Source organism: Carassius auratus, chromosome 14, assembly GCF_003368295.1.
Source record: "Carassius auratus strain Wakin chromosome 14, ASM336829v1, whole genome shotgun sequence".
Taxonomy (NCBI): Eukaryota; Metazoa; Chordata; class Actinopteri; order Cypriniformes; family Cyprinidae; genus Carassius; species Carassius auratus.
The window spans coordinates 4,428,670-4,450,662 of NC_039256.1; the positions used below are offsets into that span (position 1 = coordinate 4,428,670).

At 35.8% G+C, this 21,993-nt stretch overlaps 1 protein-coding gene across 2 annotated transcripts in view; it reads right to left on the reverse strand.

Annotated features, from left to right (window-relative positions):
- Nucleotides 1-2,771: 2,771 nt before the first annotated feature.
- The window catches only part of jakmip1 (janus kinase and microtubule interacting protein 1), a 30,912-nt gene continuing 11,690 nt past the window's right edge, over nt 2,772-21,993 (reverse strand). For both annotated transcript variants that reach the window (XM_026279642.1, XM_026279640.1), the window contains exons 3-21: nt 19,386-19,880; nt 18,555-18,734; nt 18,296-18,409; nt 17,536-17,682; nt 17,155-17,304; nt 15,520-15,579; nt 13,868-13,996; nt 11,008-11,133; nt 10,535-10,618; nt 8,790-8,852; nt 8,574-8,672; nt 5,861-5,956; nt 5,559-5,612; nt 5,413-5,478; nt 5,255-5,323; nt 5,024-5,101; nt 3,594-3,797; nt 3,386-3,451; nt 2,772-3,222 (exon numbers count right to left, since the gene is read on the reverse strand). In XM_026279642.1, the coding sequence (XP_026135427.1) occupies nt 3,172-3,222; nt 3,386-3,451; nt 3,594-3,797; nt 5,024-5,101; nt 5,255-5,323; nt 5,413-5,478; nt 5,559-5,612; nt 5,861-5,956; nt 8,574-8,672; nt 8,790-8,852; nt 10,535-10,618; nt 11,008-11,133; nt 13,868-13,996; nt 15,520-15,579; nt 17,155-17,304; nt 17,536-17,682; nt 18,296-18,409; nt 18,555-18,734; nt 19,386-19,880 (2,331 nt within the window). In that variant the 3' untranslated portion in view covers nt 2,772-3,171. The remainder of the gene's footprint in view (nt 3,223-3,385; nt 3,452-3,593; nt 3,798-5,023; nt 5,102-5,254; nt 5,324-5,412; nt 5,479-5,558; nt 5,613-5,860; nt 5,957-8,573; nt 8,673-8,789; nt 8,853-10,534; nt 10,619-11,007; nt 11,134-13,867; nt 13,997-15,519; nt 15,580-17,154; nt 17,305-17,535; nt 17,683-18,295; nt 18,410-18,554; nt 18,735-19,385; nt 19,881-21,993) is intronic.

Below are 21,993 nucleotides of genomic sequence, written 5' to 3' on the forward strand. Positions count from 1 at the left end.
TGATGTAAATCATCATCATCATAATAATAATAATAATAAATAATAGTAATAATAATGAATATATATATAGACCATTAGAAGGAGACACTTTGGAAATAATTTCTTGGGATAAGCAGGTGACTCTCCATGTACTCTCTTGATCGCTGTGTAACCACAGGTCCTAAACAGTTTCTGCGCACACATATGTAAAGCTCTTTCAAAATAACTTGACTGGAAATTTCTCCTCTGAAGACGCACTTGCTCTATTCTCCCACAGAGTGCTGTTTGTTCTAGGCTTTCTGTTTGGCATTGTTCTGCTGTCTTGTGTGTCAATCACTTGCATTCAGGCATTCATGAGCTTGCCATTCATTCAGCTCTCGTTTCCTAAACCTCATCATCTTCTCATACGCTCTCTCCAGATGGTTCTGTTTGCATGGACGTGTGTTGGCGTGGCTGTGACGTGCATCATCAAGCGTGTGTCATGCCCGAGAGAGTACAAGTGCATGTGCTTGGGTGTCTTAGACAGAGTACAAGTGTAAATATTCCATCTGCAAGATCATTAGCGCCATTAACTTAGGAGTGAACAGAATGTGGGGAGAGACTATAAAAAGATAAAGTTTGAACCGCAAATAACATTCTGTTGCTGGGGACAAATAAGGCCATACTCCAACAACACAGTATACAATGCAATGGCTAGTGAGTGTTTAAGATTGGGTACACTAATGAACAGTTTCAGATGGAGTGTACACTACCGACTGCAGATGGAGTGCACACTAGTGAATATGCATCAGATGGATTATACACTAGTGAGTGTGTTGGATGGAGTGCATCACATGGAGTGTAAACTAGTGAATATGCATAATATATAACATACACTATTGTGAGTTTGAATCAGACTGAGTGTATACTAGAGACTATACATCAGATGTATTATACACTAGTGAATATTTATCAAATGGAGTATATAAAAGTGATTGAATCTGATGGTGTGATCACTAATCAATATGTATCAAAAAGAGAATACACTAGTGAGTGCATTAGATGGAGTGCATCAGACAGAACGAGTGAGTGACAGCACTAGATGAAGTAAACACTATGAGTATGCACTAGTGAATATTTGTCAAATGGAACATTAGATGATGTGCATCAGATGGAATAAACGCTGGTGAGTGAGTTGGACAGAATGCATCAGTGTACACTAGTGAGTGCACTGGATGGAGTGCATCAGATGAAGTATACACAAGTGAGAGCATTAAACGACGTACATGTGCATCAGACAGTGTGCATTAGTGTACACAAATGTGCATATCAGACTGAATGTACATTAGTGAATATGTATCAAATATATCAGTCAGCATGGAGAATGAATGGAAAAATCATATAAAGTGTGTGATATGAGCAGGGGGCTGGTGTGAATTAGTTGGGGTGATTAAGAGACTGCGTCAGCAGCGTGGGGGTCTGCATCTTTTCCCTCTCATCCCCACCAAACTTCTGTTCTGAACTAAAAATACGCCCTGCCAGAAGGCACCGAGAGGAAGACAGAATGTGTGTGTAAAGGACAGTTTGAATAACGGTATCTGAAAATAACATATCGAAAAACTCTGAAAGTAACTGTATCAGTTTAACATACTGTATGTGCCCCTGGATCACAAAACCAGTCTTAAGTGTACATTCTTCGAAATTGAGATTTGAATAAATAAGCTTTCCATTGATGTATGGTTTATTAGGATCGGACAATATTTGGCCGAGATACAACTATTTGAAAATCTGGAACCTGAGGTTGCAACATTTTTTAATACAAATGAAACAAATACTGAGAGAATCACCTTTAAAATTATCCAAATAAATTCTTAGCAACGCATATCACTAATCAAAAAATAAAGTTTTGATATACCGTATTTATGGTAGGAAATGTACAAAATATCTTCAAAGAACAAGATCTTTACTTAATGTCCTAATGAATTTTGGCATAAAAGAAAAATCAATAATTTTTACCAATACAATGTTTTTTTTTTTTTTTTTTTTTTTGGCTATTGGTTAAAATATAACCTAGCAACTTAAGTCAAGGAACACATATGGAAATTCACTAGCTTGAGCGGCTTGTTTTTGGTGGTTTGCGTCAGGTGTCCATCATACATCATCATTCATTCATCACTCTCCAGATGAGTGCTAATCTGCACTATGTTTAATCATGTAGCTCACACTGATTAAATCAAATCTCTCTTATTCTGTCCAACTCTATTTTTGTCAGGGAAGTTTGTTCAGGCTTCAGCTGAGATCATCTCTCTGGCTCAGGAATCTGTGCGTAAACACATGGGTTTATTTCCTGTTTGTCAGCGCGTATGAGAACATTTTGAGGTGTTCAGCCTCACTCCTGCTGATTTCTTTAACACTCTGCTCCTGCTTCTTTCATTGCCTTCATTCACACAGGCGTCCACACTTTTCTGGCTACACCTTGTCTTCTCACATGCTTTTTTATGTTATTTTTAATCAATGGTCTGCCACCTTCTCTGATTGGGACTACAAAAGTTTGTCATCTCCATCTGATAAGTCTAGCACAGAGAAATGAACTCAGGTCAGATGAATGAGACGGTCTGCAGTCCTTTTTCCCCATCCCAGAAGGCATAAGGATGACGGAAGTTTTATTACTTTACTGCCACCTATTGGTTGATCAAAATAATAGCTTGCTTTCAAGTAAAAATGTGCACCACCCATTTTCTTGTTCACATCTGATTTAAACTTTAGAAATGTACAGTTATCCATAATTTTAATAAAGCCTTCAAGAGCACATCTGAAAAAAATACAACTTTATTTATTGAAACTAAAAGCAGTCTGACAAGTCTGACAAGTGCGGTGTGTCTTTAAATACTCATTATAACAAATATTTATGGTGCATTCAATTATATATTTGTTCATACAATTTAAATTGGACAAAACAAAATTAAGCAGCCTACGAAACTTTTGAAATACGAATGTTTCTCTTTGGAAACTCTTCATAAAATATTTAAAAACATGTTTTGTACAACAAACTGAGGAATGATTGTGTCACCAAAGTTTCAAGTGGCAAGATGAGTTTGTATCTTTCGTCTAGATACTGCACCTGTGTGTGTTAGAGAAAGACAGTGAGAGACAGAAAGAGACATAGAGAGAGAATATGATGTGTGTGTGTGTGGGGGGGGGGGGTGGGTGGTGTTAAGGCCAGAGAATAAAAGCTAGGGAGAAAAACAAGAAAAGGAACAAAAACTATAAATTATAATAAACACAAAATTCAAAAAAGAGAGAGGAAAGGATAAGAGGAATCAGTCTTACATCCCAACTTGAAAGAAGAAAATTTCAGAGACAGTATGTATCCACAACATGATCTAACACTCTGATAAACACGAGAGAAGGACACATCCATACACACCTTCTCTTCAATCTCTTTGATTTGTCTTCTCTGCATGTCAATCTTATCTTCTAGTTCTCTGATCCTCTGTAAGTCAAATGATAAAACAAGAAACCGTTCTTGAATGAAACACATAAAGAGATATTGAGAGAACTGGCCAAGCAGATTTATTTTTTAGACAAGTACTTTTTTGGCAAGTTTACTAATGAACACATGCATAGATCCCGACCTGCTGTGCAGACTGGAGGAGCTCCATGCGCTGTTGTAGGACGAGTGTGTCGGCATGTCGACTCTGCCGCAGGATTTGTCTCCGTACTGCCTCCATTGACTCGGCCAGCTTCGCTCGCTGCCTGTCACTCAAACTCTCCCCCACACAGCTGTCTGGATCCTGCTCCAGGGCAGCATATAACGTGGCCTCAAGCTCCTGCACCCTCTAAACACAACAAACAAACACGTACACAATTATTTATAAATGGCAAACGGTAACGAGTATGCTTTTGACCATATACTTTTGGTCAAACTGACCGAACTAGCACTTGCCACAAATATGGCACAAATTAATGTGTGTCACTTTCTAAAAAGATATTAAGGTACTTATTGTACAAACTTAGTGTACTCTTCCTGTGTTTAACTACTGTACCTCGCCAACGTGACACTATTGCTTAAAAGTTTTTGTTCAGTAAGATGCTTTGAAAAACGTATTTTAACCCCCAAATTTTCAATATTAGTGTATATATTATTTAATTTATGATAAATAGAATTTAATCACAACATTTGTCTAGTACTTGACAGCTTAATTAAAGTTACATCTTAAACACTATTGCCCAAAACACTATTTTGGTATATTTTCATTTCAGTAGAACCTTGGAACTAATTAATTTTGTGCAATTATAATGTTTATTTATTGTTTATTAATGTATATATATATATATATATATATATATATATATATATATATATATATATATATATATAGAAATTATATCAAATTACATGCAAAAAGATTTTTATACAAGTATGCAAATATGTGTCCCTGGAATCTGTCTTAATAGCAGATATACATTTGTTGCAATAGCCAAAAATACATTGTATGGGTCAAACATTTTTATTTCAAATATCATTAGGATATTAAGTAAAGATCATGTTCCATGAAGATATTTTATTTCCTACAGTAAATATATCAGAACTTATTTTTTGATTAATAATATATATTGCTAAACACTTCATTTGAACAGCTTTAAATGTATACAACTTTAGTTTTGTATTTTGCTAACTTTCGTTTTCTCAATATTTTGATTCTTTGCACCCTCAGATTCCAGACTATCAAATAGTTGTATCTCGGGCAAATAATGTCCTTTCCTAACAAACCATACATCAATGGAGTATACATCAGAAGATGTATAAATCTCAATTTCGAATAACTCTTCTGACTGGTTTGTGGTCCCGGGTCATATACTGTATATGTATCTTGGCCAAATAGTACATTTAATTTGTTTTATATTTAGCTTCTCCTGTGGTCAGCCAACAACATTTATTTTGCTGACACGTTGAGAACAAAATCTAGCAAGAACATTTGTAAAAGTATTCACAATTACATACTCATTGTACACAAGTATCGAGAAGTATCCGTTTACACTGCTACATAATCTCAAGTCCTACCAGTTGGGACTGATCGAGAGCTTGCTTCCTGTAGTCTAGCTCCTCTTCCAGGAAACCTTTCTGTTTACTGAACAGCTCCTGTTGATAACATCAGTTCACCACGGTCAAGAAAAGACCATGCACAAATGATACATTTTTAATCAAGTGTCATCAAGCCTCATCTATCGCTAGACCAGCTGTTGGAACAAATACAACACATTCATCTCAGATGACACGAATGGATAATCTTACCTTCTCGTTCTCCAGATCAACCATTTTCTGCGTCAGGGCCGCCTCAGTGCTGTCAATCTGCTTCAGCCACTGGTCACAAAGATATAACAATACAATATAACCACTGACAAAATAAGGCATCTTATCTTTGAGGATTTAGAGAATGAAAGAGATGATACCTTTTCACATAAAGACAGCACAGTGCCTGCTTGAATGACTGTCACTTGCTCCTCGTTTCGCAAGTTCTGCCAAAGATAAGTGTTCATTTCAACTCTTTTTTGAGAAACATGAGTGATGCGTGCACATATAATGGCAAAAAACATACCCCATTATCCCCAAGAATGTCAAGCTTTTTCATGAGGTCAGGAATGATGACATCCTAAACCAAACACACATGAAGATGAGGCCAACATACAGCATGTTATAATATGGTACATTTATGCAACTGTGTGAAGGGTGAAATTTATTTTATCATACAGTATATGAAATGCATAGTATAAAGTTTATTGTATCATTGTATATTCTATAAATCAGTGGAGCTGAGCTGACACATTCCTTCAACCACACATTAATATAGTAAATACATTATATAGTTAATACAGTATACCAGTAGTGTGTGGGCTTTACCTTGACACCCTCTTGCTGGCAGTGTAGCTGTAGGATACTGTTGTTTTCAGAGGCAGAGATTTGCAGGTTAAAGGCAGGAGAACGGCGTTCCCTCTCCTATTAAAAAAAGGGAATCAGTGGTGAAATATAAAGAAAGCTTTTATTGGGTGGTGGGGGGTGGGGGGGTTTGTGTAATAGTATCTGGAGAGAGACTTTTCTTTTAAAGTAATAGTTAAGTAATTAAATATTTTTGGATTGTAAAAAAAAATAAAATAAAAATAAAACTGTTCAACAATATCCAGACATCTCTTCAACATACAAAAAATTGGTAGTGACCGAGAGTCCAAAAAGTATAAAGAAGCACATAAAGATGGTCCATGTCTTCTTAAATCATACAATAGCATAGGTAAATATTACTTACATTTTCATTCATTATATGACTTCAAGAGACTGGGAATTTATGAACAATGCACTATGCACATTTACAGTACTTTAATATGTATTTTGTATCATGTGAAAAATACCTGCTCTTAATTGTACCCAATGTGCACTTGCAGTGTACTTTAAAGTATATTTTTAGAAACTGTACTTGCATGTAATATATAGCTGAAATTAATACCAATCAAGTGTAATAGAAGCAAATACACTTTCATGACCGTTTCACACACTATATACTTAAAAAGTACACTCTGTAATGTACTTTTTTTTAATTAAGATTTAAAGAAAACAATGTGCATTTAAGCATTCAAAAACATTACATTTACTTCACACGTAAGTATAATTTTTAAAGTATATTATGAAAATGAATTACTATATTTTAAAAGTATGGTAAAGTGTACTTTTTGTCACGAGGGCAGTTCCTTTTTACTTGCATTGAAATAATAGCCAGGATTTTCTTCAAATATTCATTATCTGTGTTTAACAGAATACAGAAAGTAATATGGGCTTGAAACATCATAAAAGGTAGTGGTGACATTTTTGACATTCATATACCTTTACATAGAATGCTAATGAAAGACTTACACATACAGATGAGTTCATATTGCACTTCATGCAACATTATGGAACAGAATGTATGCTGGTACTATGAATGTTGTTGAATGTTGTAGGCTCTCTGACAATCTGTTTATGTTCTCCTATACTGTAAGTCACTTTGGATAAAAGTGTCTTCAAAATGCATAAATAAGTGTGGAAACGACTACTGATCACATGACCAAATTATAATTAGATGTTCCATGTGTACAATATTAAGGATGTTCTAAGCTGTCTGTACAATGTAATCATTGACTAAAAATGCTTTAAAAATGTAGAATGCTGAAGGACTATATATATATATATATATATATATATATATATATATATATATATATATATATATATATATATATATATAGATATATACATATACATACATACATACATACACACAGACACACACGTTTGTTTTTGTAAAAAGTGGGGACATCCCATAGGCGTAATAGTTTTTATACTGTACAAACTGTATATTATATGGCCCTACACCAACCCTACACCTAACCCTAACCCTCACAGGAAACTTTGTGCATTTTAACTTTCTCAAAAAATCTAATTCTGTATGGTTTATAAGCGTTTTGAAAATTGGGGACATGGGTTATGTCCTCATAAGTCACCCTCTCCTTGTAATACCTGTGTCATACCCATGTCATTATACAGAGTTGTGTCCTGATATGTCACAAAAACAAGAGCACACACACACACACACACACACACACACACACATATAAGGCAAACATATTTGAAGTAACAAAAGGGTGACCGAATTTAGATTTCTGGGGGAAGCACACTCAAACAAGCACATTCAAACAAACTAATGTTTCAACTATATTATTTACAAACCACACACTCTGAGTTATTTCTGTAATCAAACAGTATGCACTTATTAACTGTATATGTAGTAATTTGAACTAAGAAAGAGTGCTTTCTAATTGGAAGCTGCCTTTACCGTATTCAGTCATGGCAAAAATTACTGGCAGTGACATACATTTTGTGTTTTGCTAAAATTGCTACTAAAGCTGTTGTGGTGTCCATTCACATTGTTTCTAGATTATGTCACTGCCAGTACTTGTAGAAACAATGTAAATGAACACCACAACAGCTTAAGTAGCAATTTTTGCAAAACACAAAATGTATGTCACTGCCAAAACTTTTGGCCACGACTGTAATGCCAATTGGATTCTTCAAATTTAATATCTTCTCACAAATATTTCACAATGATCACAACGTTATTTCAACATCCCATAGAATATCTATAGGACTGTGCAATCAAACTAAAGGAGTACATAGGCATACAGCTGTGTTGGGTGGAATAATGATCTGCTGACTGAAAAGTTGACATGACCATTAAATAATAGTGAATTTGTGTGTACACATAAAAACACATGCAGGAAGTGCAGTCAAAACGAAAAGAAAAAAAAAAAGAATAGTGAGGGGTTTCATTCAAATAAATTTTATTCCACTAAAACTTATAATTTACAAAACAATAGTGATATAAATATACAGTTCTTGAAACAGAAAAAAAAGACATTTGAAATGTGTATGAAAATATCTATAGCAACATGAAACATAAAAACAAATCAATGCAGTGGCAGTTTTGTGGATGTGTGGTAAAATGGATTCATGTTTGTAGCTTGTGTAGACATGAGCCGGGTTTGGCCGTCCCTGTTTGCTGCTGTGGGAGCAAAACAGATTCTCTTACTTCCAGTTCTAGAATGCGGAACTCAAGCAGCTCATTCTGATCCAGGGTGTCTTGAACTTCTGAGCGTAATCGCATTTCACACTGCTCCAGCGACACTATCTACCACATACACACAAACACACAGAAACACACGCCAGAAGAATGTTAAGTGCTTATGTTTGAGCATATGTAGATTGTAGGAAACAGGCTTTTTAAAACAGCAAACAAACGCTATACCTTTCCTCTGAGTTCCTGGTTCACCCTGAGAAGATTTTGCTTTTCCTCCACCCATTTTGAGTCCTGCATAACATAAAGCAACACACACACACACACACACACACACACACACACACACACACACCACTACAAATTACACTACTGGTACTTTACTAACACTCCTATTATCACTAATCATACACACAATCCACACTCTCATGTACTTGTGTCAACTAAAATACTCTCAGATCAATTATCAAATAATCGTTAGCTTTAAACTCAGCTCAGCATTAACAAAAAAGCTATTTTGAGCTCATCATAAACAAAGAAACACATAGAGAAAAAAATAAAAAATTAAATAAAATGAGAAGTTAAAGATGGAGAAATAGCAGATATTTATTAGATTGCATGCAGGAAAGTCCACTTCCATATTTTACAGGGAAGAAAAAACATCAAGCAAGCAATAAGAGTCAAGCATAGAATAGAAAAGAAATACATGCAAGAGCAGGCTGACCAATGACAAACTGATCATTAAGCCAAAAATAGCTATGTTCGAAATAGCATACTACCATATTTCTCTTATTATTTACAACAGGGAAACAATGCATTTCCATTACCAGTGTTTCAGTGTGAACTGCAACTAATATAAACTTTGGTTTGTAACTCTTTTTGGTCTCTTTTTCTCGTATTTGGAACAAAAATTTGAGTAAAAATACTACATTTTATTTTCTAAAATAATAGATGGTCAGCATTCGCCTAATTAAACAAGCAACATGATGAGATCATGCATAAACATTGTTGCACGCTACTGTTTGAAACATTTAGCAAATGCAGAATAATTCACAGTTCTGCTTCCCATACTATTAAAGGGTCATGAAAAAAACTAAACTATATTTTCTGAGATTTCAACAAGAGTTGTTATATCAGAGAAGACAATGTAAGCTTGCCTTAATTGTTTAATTATAGGAAAAATCTGGTTTATATGCATGTTTATATGTTGTTTTTTTTGTGTGTGTGTTTTAATGGATGTTGAAATAGCGTGCAACAGTTCCAGAAGTACAAAACTAATTTTCTCCCTATAGGGGAAATTATTTTTCATGACTTACAAACTTAAAGACAGACCTGTTGTGAGTTTTGAGGTTGTTAATTGATGCTATTTGCTTTTGTTGAAGCCACAGGCCACATTGTTTTATAATAACCAAATTTAACAGCAGAATTTGTAGTGAGAAACTGCATTACCCATGATGCTGTACAGAAAATCCCACCAATCACAGAGTTGTGGAAAATAAATTGCCCCCAAAAAAGTGCTCTGGAGGGAATGCCCACTTCCATGAATCACACAAATGTAATTACATGACCAATTTTTGTTCAGCGGTCAGGATGTACTGCAGTTGTAAAATCTACTGTTAAGGCAGGCTATGAAAACAAGGTTATAGTATAAAAGGGAGATGGCAGGGCACAAATAGCATGAATATGAAACGATTACACCATAATTAACTGCTGATTGATGTGATTACAATAAACATTGAAAAAGCAAAATAAAGCACTGGTCAAGCAAAAGAAAATTTACAGAAATAAAGAAAACTGTAAAGTATGACTGACAAAATCTGTACAGTATGGCTGATCCTGGGGGGAAGTCACATGTTTTGGTGCCATATCCTCTCTTTGTAGCGCCAGCACACAAGCATGGCTGTTAGAAAGACAAGCAGCAAAGCCAATGTGACTGGAGTCAGGGGTGTCTTCTCCCCGCCCTCTTTCTTATTTACCTGCCCCTTCTCTGCCAAGCTCCGCTCCAGGTCGGCAATCCGTGCCTGACAGCCAATCAGCTCCGTCTGCAGCTGCTCCCGTGTCTGACGGACAGAGCACAGAGCCAATCAAAGAGCCAGCCCAGGGCATATATATGCATAAACAGTCTATATTGGCTTCTTTTGAATTTCAAAAGAATTTCAAATGACAGATGTTTAAATTTTGATAGTTTTTTTTTTTTTTTTTTTTTTTTTTTTTTGAGGCAGGAATTTTCGGCCATGCTTGCTACAATGCTGGCTGTATGTCAGTGTGGGTAAGGGAAGAGGTCTTGGAATTTTTCGGTATTTAAACATCAGCATTGATTCAGATCTAAAATATAAAATAAAATAAAAAATAATGACGATGATGATAATGGAATTTCAGAATGTTTCAGAATGTCCAGTGTTGGTGGGGTTAAACATGCGTCTGTGGAGTTGGCGTCATGGGCCCTCACCCTGCAGTGTCTCTCAGGGTCCAGAGGCCCCGTAGTCTCCTGCAGAAGGGCGTAAGCTCGCTGCAGTGCCTGGTACTCTCGTGTCAGCTGCCGAAATCGCAGCTCTGCCTCCTCTCGGGAAAAGGCCTGATGAATAACAAATGCAATTCCGTTTGTCACATTTGTTCATGAGAATGCTGGCCAAGTAATTCCCAGCTGTTAATGTAAAATATGAAATCATTTTACATGACATATGCTCACCCTCAAGTTGTTCTAAACCTGTACGACTTTCTTTCGACTGGTTAACACAAAAGATTATAGTTTCAAAAATTTTGGCAACCAAAGAGTTTTGAGGGAAGTGGTGTGGAGTTTATACAACACCAAGAAAGTCATACAGGTTTGGACGGACAAGAAGGTAAAAATGGTCCCTATTTTGAGCATTCAGATGACTATAAGTAACTTTGCACCTACATGTCAACTTATTCTCATTAGAGTATTATTTGACTGTCTGCTTAATATCTAACTCTTTATTGTGATGGTGTCCCAACAGACATTCTACCGACTAAAAGTAACTTTGCAAATTTGTAATTTTGAGAGGTAGTAGATATGTAGGTGTAATATTACTTATAGTCAACAATCAAAATAAAGTGAAACCAAATTTTCATTTATAGGTGAACTATTATAAGGAAAAGGCTAGTTAAGTAATTCATGAAACCAAAAAACACAACTCAAAACAACCTTTAGACAAGTTTGTCTCATTCATATTTCAGTTATTATTGTGCTATCTATTTCCTTTTTCTCTTTCTTTTGGATATGATTTTGTTTGCCTGCAGTGGGAACATCTTTTTGACAAATTTTAGACAAATGTTTATTTTTTGGGTGAACTACCCAAGTAGGACTGGGATACATGATTTCAGATTGTTCAAACGCATCAAACGCAAAACCTTCCTAGGATTTACAAATACATTTCTTCTGCTTGTGTATCATAAAAGCCCATTATATTTAATACAGATAAATTGCATTCCTGTAAAAGTTTCTGTAATTATCATGAATCCCATTATTTTACAATACACAATGTCAAGTCAAGTCACCATTATTTATTTAGCGCTTTTTACAATGCAGATTGTGTCAAAGCAGCTTTACAGTATTAAACTGGGAAATAGTGTCTGAAAATAGTGTGCTCTGGCCAGATAAGAACATCAGTTTAATTGTATTCTGCAACAAAGTCAGATTGTGCAGAGTATTGTATCATAATACACAATGTTTTAAATCAGCATTACAGGAAATCATGATGTTATTGTTTATAATGTTTTAATACATTAATCATAGTTAAATTTAGCACATAAAATAGATTACATTTCCTGTGTTTTATATTGCTTTACATGAGCACACTGTATATATACAGATAAAGCTGAATATAATAAATACCCGACTTTATGCAGCTGTGCGATAATACAGTTTACATTGTGCAACAATAAAATGCTTGTTGTAAACAAACAACTGTTTACAGTTAGTAACAGTTTCAGTCAGTAAACTAAAATCAAACTTATATCAAATTTGTGCCTAATTGTTATGACATTTAGTGAAGAAAATCTTATTTAATGAACAGCATATTCGAGGGAGCTGAGAACACTGCATGAACACATTGTTATGGGATCGTCTTCATGGTGCATTTAATGACTTGCTGATAATCCCACTCCTCGTTAACTAGCTCTAGCTATCAGTAAACAACATGAAGGTAGGGGACCACTTATGAACAAGAGAACTGCTGAGATGCCTCATCATGGTCCCTTGAGCACAATGCTTAACTACATCTGACCAAATAACAAGCCTAATTCAAATGAATGCTTTGAATTAAACAAAGACTGTAGTCTGACACCATGTTTACACTCTCCCAGGCTGGCCAGTTTATGAAATGAATATGCAGACTACAGTTTTATGCTGTCAGAAGATAATCAAAATGTAAGGGTGGTGTTAATTATTGTCGTGGTACTGCTATATGGCTGGAAAATGTTTGGAGTTGTTTGCTATGTGGTTGCTCAGAATTTGATTTAAGTAATCGTAATCAAATTTTCATGGACAGTAAGTAAGTAGCTGTACTGGGCTTTAATAAGCTAAATTATTTAATGTATTATCCAATTTAAACGTACAAAGCAAGTTACACATATGAAAAAAAGAGCTAAAAAGTAAGAAAAAAAGTCTTCTCAGGAGCTTAGATGGATAGCACAGGAAAATATGGTTTAAGAGACAGATGTAAACAGGATTAAGATTCTAACTGGTGCATTTGGATTGGATGTACACTACCATTCTAAAGTGTAGGGTCAGTAATTCTTTTATTTACTGTCGTTTTTAAGGAACGTAATGTGTCATTGGTGAAAGAAAGCATTAATTTATTTAAATAAAACTTTTTTCAGTAAAGACATTTACAGTATAATGATGCAAAAGATTTCCATTTCAAACAAAAGCTGTTCTTTTGATCTTTTAATTTATCAAATTATCCTGATTAAAGGGCATCACGGTTTCCACAAAATTATTTTCAACATCGAAAATAATAAGAATAACAAGTCTTGAGCAATAAATTAGCAAATAATTATTATTTCTAAATGATAATTTGATACAGAAAACAGTAAATGATGCTAAAAATTCAGTTCTGCCCTCACAACAATAAATTACATCATAAAATACAAAACAGATATTTCAAATTGTAATAATATTTCACTATATAACTCTCTTTACTGCATTTTTGATCAAGTAAATGCAGCCTTTGTGAGGAAAAAAAAAATCTTACTGACCCCAAACTTTTGAACCATGGTATATTCAGCTGTAAGAGTGTTTTAGTGCAGGTATTAAGCTTTGTAAAATAATTTGTTACATGACATACATCTTCAAGATCCTCTTCGGGGGTAGCAGGGGTGTGATCTGTGCGGTCGGTGTTATATGATGTCAGAGATGACGTTTCAGAATCGACAGATTCTTCGTCAAATCCAAAATATGTCTCCACAACATGCCTCTGAAAAAGAAAGAAACCAGTGCTTCAGTATTTTAAACAGATTCACGTTAAACTTGTGCATTAAAACCCCCGTTATAACCAAACTAAAGTCCGATACAACTTTCAGACAATATCCGCAAGTAGCCTATGCCAAAAATGAACATACTGTGTCAATCCGCACAGTACAGTTTGTCTCTCCCCTCTTTTGTTTACACAGATAGAAATCCACCCACAGGAATTATGATGGTAACGCATGACCAGAAGTTCACCTAACATCAGTGCCACGGAAAAATTAATGCGAGTGATTTAAATAAAAATATGACCCTGACCATTTCTGCTTTTAAACCTTTTGGAATGTCTTACATTAAATGCATTAATCAAAATTTTCATTTTTTGTTTTACAAAACGAGGGAGTCAACATTATTGTCATTACTACCCACATATGCTGTGAACACAGTGTGACTTGTTTCTAAATCCAGAAAAATCATTTAAAAAATACAGTATGTAGCTGGCACGCAGATGTCCTTTGAAATCACTACGCAATCGCTCTCTTACCATCGTGTTTGTAGGTCATCTCCTGACAGCCAGAGAAATACAGACACACCAGAGCACACAGACACAGGAACATGGAGAGATACAGCACCAGCAGGAAGTACTCTGGCATACTGGATGTGCTCCTCAGTCCAGTGTCATGGTATGCGGTATATCCTTTTAACCTCATTAACCAGCATCATCTTCCTCAGTGTTCACACTTACAGGAAATGAGTTACTAATGTGTGCTAAAGCCTGTGTTACGGTAATGTCTTGATGTTTCTTTCTTGTGTGAATTTATAGTCAAGTCCACTGACTCCACCTCCATAGCAACAGTTCTTGAGAACGAACAATTAAACCCCACCTCACAGCACCACAAACACACACACAGGTTTACGTCATAGGACATGTAGTGTATACAGTATAAAACTAATCATAAATAGCTAATATATCAATTATTTCACCCACACTCATACATTTTTAGAATAAAACTTTATTTCATTTATTTAGTAGCATGTTTTTTTTTTTAATACATGACATCCTCAAATGTTCCCAAAGGAGGTTTTGTCAGATTTAGTTAAAAAAAATGGATAATTTTGTATCCACACTACAGTGAAGTAAACCCAAACACAAGCAAACTCTGAAGGACCATAGGAAAGTTAAATCACAGTTGCTTTAACGGACGTTTGTTTTTTATTTGTTTGAATAACTGACTTAACCTTCTAGGCAAAAAACTGAAATAACATTTTTTTTTAGTGATGTTTAGCTGGTGAAAGCATGAGAAAGAAAAAGAACATGGCTTGACTCAAAGGTCTCGAGAGGCCAATTAATGTGCCAATGTAGCCAGCACACACGAAGAAACATACACACACTCACTCCTCAGAGGAGACAGTTGCTTAGTGACAGTGTCCATATGATTTAACAAAAAAGAGAAAGTAACCAGAGCAAAACTTCCCTCAAAGAGACTCCAAATATGGTTCAATATAATTCTATGAATGAGAAAATCAGCTCACCCTGGGCAACTTGATGTTTTTTCGCCTGTTCTTTTTGTTGATTATCAGCCTGTCCCGTTCCTGAAAGCACATCCAGACATTAAATTAAATAAGTTGATAACAATACAATACAAAAACACACAACTTAGAATCTTGCAACTATATGCATCTCATCCTCACTGCACATAGTTTACATCTCTGCACATCATCTGTGTAGTAGTTTAATATATTGTGTATATATTTTTCTTATTATTTAAAGAGTATGCCAGCCCTACATTTCACTGCTTGTTGTATGTCATATAACTTTTATGTGACAAATCTTGAATCCTTATTCAGCAATATATTTAAAGAGTGAGTTTATTTTCACATTGAATCAAGTATGAGTGTTACAGTCCAAAAAGTTTACACTACTGTGTGTTTAAGTCTCTTATGCTCAACAAGGCTGCATTTAATTGATGAAAACTAGGATAAAAACAGTCATACTGAGAAATATTATTATTACAATATAAAATAGCTGTTTAAACATATTTTAAAATGTCATTTATTTCTGTGATGGCAAAGCAGAAATTACAGCAGCCATTACTCTTCAGTATTATATGATTTTTCAGAATTCATTCTAAAATGTTTTGTTACTCAAGAAACATTTATTATTGGCAGTGATGAAACTGTTGTACTGCTTTTTTTGTGGAAAATTACATTGCTTTTTTTTGCTGTCACTTTTTTTTTGTCAATTTAATGCACTCTTGCTGAATAAAGGTATTAAAAAAACGTTTGAATATCTTATAAAAACGAATAATAGTGTATGTAAACTTCTTTTTTGTCACATGCAATTCTGCTGTATTGCTGGCAATACTGTAATATCAGCGTGCATTTTAACAGAAGTATTAAGGAGGGAAAGAGAAATTGAGAGTGACATAGTAATTCATTTCTAATTAGGCTTTGCCTTAATGAAGTAAACAAGCTAATTAACAGACACAGCACTGATTACCAAACACAAATGATTACAGGGTGAGACTAATTAGAGAATAAGCACACACCGTACAAATACACGGACACAAATACAAATACACATATACACAGATTATAAGATAAAACTAGGCAAGGACACAGAATATATCTGTAAATAGATTTAAAGATAACATGAAATCTAAATTGACAATCTTTACTTTTTAAATGAATTTCTTGGTTTTATTTTGCGCTTATCACTGAAATAAATGCTAATTTTCAGAACCTGTAAACAAAATGTAAAAATCTTCTGAAACTTTGTAAAGCAAATTTTTCCAAGCAAAATGTATTATACAGTAACAACAGTATTCAGACCTCTCATTGTGTTCCCATCATTTTACTCTCGACTGCTTCTCAAACCTTGCAAATTTCAATGCGGGATTTGAAAAACAAATATGCATTAAAGATGGAGCTGTACACACTTTATTTTGACTCTGGAACACAGCCTGTGAGTATGATTTATTATTAATGCATTCGTGTTTAAAATGCAAAGTTTTGTGTTGTATATAGTGTACTGTACAACATGTGCACTGCTGTAACCCTCTGCTAACTAGCAAACTCTAATTTTTTTATCTTGAATTTTGTCTGCTCTGAAATTCTAATTGCAGATAAAAACATGTAAACGTGTGTTTATGGCTGAAAGAGTCAAACCTGCGTGAGCTCATCAATAACACCACGCTGCTCGCTGATCTGCAAGCGCAGATACTCGACTTCCTGTTGCTCGTGGGCTTGACTCAGGTCTGTTAGAGAGGTGTATCTCTTCAGCCCACCCGGCTGCAAGTTCTGCTGGGATTTCTCTTTCTGAGGAAACACAGCGACAAAGAGGTACTCTATATTAAGTACAAATGTAACAAATGTTAAATGTTCATTAAATTAAATCTGAATAAAAATGTTTATCAAAATGTAACAAATCTGAATCAAATGTTATTTTCTGATGATGACAATGGCTGAGCCAATTAGATCCTGATTATTAAAACCGTGTCCCATCCAACATTATTTCCCATAACTTTTAGTTTTCTCTTAATAGTACACCTGTTCCGCGCTCTCTCTGCTGAGTGTCTTCAGTTTGTCCTCCATGCGCTGTAGAGTCTGCTGCAGCTCTTCATTCTTTTTATTCAGCCGTTTATTCCTCTCCATGAGAGGCTTTATCTCTGCTTCTGTTTCTCGCACTCGTTTCAGCTGTATGACAGAGAGAGACTGATCTACATACAGAATGAAAGACATCTGTACTAAAGTGCAACTGGGATTTCCATCATAATTTGGAAGATATCATAAAGGATCCTGCTGTGTGAGGATTATATTACAGATTTTTACAAATCGTTTGAGAACTAACCGTGTAATCATTAATTGCTAGGATGAATTTACACAGAGGAACACATTTAGTTATATTGATTATTGCATTATTGTAATATGCGTGAGTACTGGCCATGTTTATGAACAGGGCATTTGCTTTGGATTCATCATGTGGCTTTCTATTGTACCACCTGGTTATCAGTACATTTTAAGACACAAAGAACATTGGCAGTTCAGGTTCTTGGTATATAAAATTTTTCTCACTTAATTAAATACTCTTTTATAAATGGTAAAATATACAGGTACCAATATTCCATTAGATAACAACTGAAACATTGTCAGTATTTTTACACAGAATTTTTGGCAACCACAGCTGCAATTTTTTACTGTACATTTAACAGGATATTTTACAGTGTATGGCTCATATAAGATCCTATTAAATACATTCATATATAATTTTTGTCTTTAATTTGTTGAGAGTGTTTAGATGTATATGTACCAGTTCGTTTCTCTCATCTGAAAGCAGGGTGTTCCTATCCTCTAGTTTCCTGATGACTGCCTGCAGCTCTGCAATCTTCAGGTGAAATCTCCTAACATCCTTCTCATCCACGTCCTATGAATGGATAAACAAACTTTATTGTGTGATGGTGTGAAGGAAAAAGCTCTCTGCCATGTTTGTTCAGCTCTAATCAGTGTTTCTGTTCCTGAAAATATAAAAGCTTTTTATCAGCCATTTCTATTTGCCGAACAGAACGAACCTGGTTACTGACAGAGTCTGAGTTTTCCCCGAGAGACGACGCCACCTCTCTCTTCGGACTCCCATAATGCCGCTCTGCTTCCTCCTTCCGCAGCAACAGACGCTGGGTCTGTCCCGCCTGCACTCCCAGTTCTTTTTCCAGTGACTGCACCACACGATCTCTGCTCTTCAACTCGTCCATCTGAAACAAACATACATCTGAATACATGCTTTTTGTGGTCCATTTCACAAAATGTCCTTCCTTTAGGTCTAGTTGCTTATAGACCTAACTAATAGCAAAAATAGCATGGAGGTAATGCACAGATATAGAAACGTTTTTAGTTTTTTGACAGTAAAGACATTTACAATGTCACAAAATATTTCTATTAACATTAAATGCTGTTATTTTGAACTTTTTATTCATTGAAGAATCCTGAAAAAAGGGTATCACAGTGTCCACAAAAATAATATTGAGTTTTCAAAATTGAGATCATAAGAAATGTTGCTTTGAGCACCAAATCAAAATACTAGAATGATTTCTTAAGGATCATGTGATAGACTGAAGACTGAAAGCTGAATAATTTAAATTAATTCAAATAGAAAACAGATATTTTAAATTGTAATATTTCACAAAAAAAAAAAAAAAATCCTGTCTGTTCTCTGTCATAAGGAAGAAGTAATGAGACAGACATTTTGAGGCTTTTTATACATTAATATCAACTTATCATTAATATTTGCTGATATTTAAATCAAATGATGCATGTCAAATGTCGATCAGAGACAATAATACAAGTATGTATAAACATTAAGTTGATTCCCCCCAAAAAGTTTAGATAACTGCATCCATCCTTACCAGTCTCCGGATTTCTCTCTCGCTCTCGCGTTTGATTCTCTGGATCTCCTCCTGATGAGCTTGATGGGCCACTCTGAGATCGGCAGCTTTGGCTCTGTCGGCCTGCACAGCATGGGAGAGCGCCTCCTCTGCCTGTCGTCGTGACGTCTTCACCTCCTGCAGCTCCTGCGTGAGCCTGAGTTTCTCTGCCTCGTAGCTCCTGCGGGCCTCCTCTCGTGCCTCCTCCTTAAGGGCACTACGTAGCTCGCTGCTGGCCCCATCCCGCAAAATACACACCAGCGCCTGAAGCCGGGCCAGTTCTGTCTCACGAAGTCGTGCCGCCCGGGCCAGCTCGGTCTCGTGTTGCCGAGACAGGCTCTCTCGTGTGGCCGCCACCTCTCTCTGCTTCTCCTCATGGAGCTTGACGCGGAGCTCAGTGAGAGCGACCGAGTGCTTGTGCTGCTCAGTATCACGTTGGGCCCGTAACTCTTGCAAACGTTCCCGTAATTTACCCACCTACAGATTGAGAGACAAGGTTATTTCACGGGACATTAACCAAGGTGAATATTGGCATTCACATCACGGTTCTCATAATGTCGCAAGTTCACCAGTGAGCTCCCATTGCTTCAAATCTGTTATTACTAAGGTATTAATAAAATAATGTTTTTTTGTGTTTGTTTTTGATTCATGGGGTGAATTTCCAATTGTATGTCAAATACCAATTTGTGGCATTAATGTATTTAAACAATTATAGTTTTTAACCTTTAAATGTCTCCAAAAAGACAAAAAATGTTCTATCCTAATCATTTACACAGACATATGCTCTCAATGAACAGAGTGAAATAGGTTATACTTTATTTTAAGTATATCTGAATAATATAATTTAAGTACATGTACCTGGTTTAGGATTATTTAATAGATATAATCCTCTAATTTATTATTATTACTATGTTACGTGCATGTAGCATGTGTAACTATGTCACTTTAAAATAATGTGTTAACCTGAATTATTTTAGAGCCTCAGACCTTTAGTTCATACAACTGCAGCTCATCAGGAATGAGTCAGAAACCTTGGTTTCATTCCAAACATGATGAAACAATTAGATATTATGCTGTCTGCAGCTGGAATAAGCTTCCAGAAGTCAGATGTGTCCCAAATGCAGCCAGATTTAAGTACAGGCTGAAAACCCTGTTGTTTTCCTGTGCTTGCACCACTTTTCATATATATCCAAATGAATCCAATACAATTTTAGATTCTGAAAGTTCTTTTTATATGAGACTGAAATCTGATTCACATGTTTTTTACATGTGCGCTACATGTATTTTGAACAAAATATCAGCACATGAGCAGTGCCCAGTCATCATGCTGAAAACTGGCGAAAGCCTGTGCATAAATATATAATTATCATTTCTAGTAAAAATGTGCATCATGAAATTGTGCATACGTGCAGAGTATTTTTGTAGACAGACTTATTTAAGCATTAACATGCTTATTTTATTTCCTATCAGTCAGATTATTTCAGATCTACATCACCCCTTTCAAGCTCAATCAGACACATTGAGGTGTTTATATGAAGGTGCATCAATCTGATTGAGACATCCGACTACTGATCTCACTCCTTTTATATATATTTTTTTTCCTTTTATTTATTTCAATTTATTTATAATTTTCTTGTTAATTTCCAAGTTTTAAGTATTTTTATTTATTTTATTTTCTCAAATGATTTTAAAATGAACTTAATATGTGCTTAATATGAACTTAAATGTGTAGCACTTTGAATTACCATTGTGTGTGAAACATGTTAAGACAATTAACTTGCCTTATGTAAAGTAGGGCATAATTAGAAAACATCTGCGTCTAGAAGCGACGCTGGCTAGCTATCACTCTATGGGTGAGACATCATCCAAATGCCCTCCAAACCCCTTCGGGATACATATCGCTTGAATGGCAGGGTGTACGCAGCAGCAGGTCATGCTGTCGCTTTGTTGCACACAATGGCAGTGCTCCAGGCATATCAGGCTGACCTGCTGAAAGCCCTGGATAAAGGCGAGGGCCTTTCTACTGATGAGAAAGCTGAGTTGCCCCTCAGCGCAGAAAAAAAAAATGTATCGGCCTTGGCGATATATCGTTCGACCACTTTGTACACTTTCTAAAACCACACTGTGGTAAGTTTGCATGCAAGTACTTTGCCAGTACTTCGGGGAAGTCGTGGCCTAATGGTTAGCTCATAACTCTAATGTTGTGGGTTCAAGTCTCGGGTCGGCAATACCATGACTGAGGTGCCCTTGAGCAAGGCACCGAACCCACAACTGCTCCCAGGGTGCCACAGCATAAATGGCTGGCCACTGCACCGGGTGTGTGTTCACTGTTTTGTGTGTGCACTTTGGATGGGTTAAATACAGAGCACGGATTGTGATTATGGGTCCCCATACTTGGCTGTATGTCACTTTCACTTCTTTCTAAAATCCTGTATGGTGAGGACTTCATGCCATACCGTTCACCATAGTGACCTCTAAAGGATGCAGTTATGTATGTAACCATGGATCCCTGAGCAGGGAACAAGACACTGCATCCTCTAGGGTTTATCTGCTGCCATGCTTCAGAAGAAGTGGATGACATGTTCTTCCG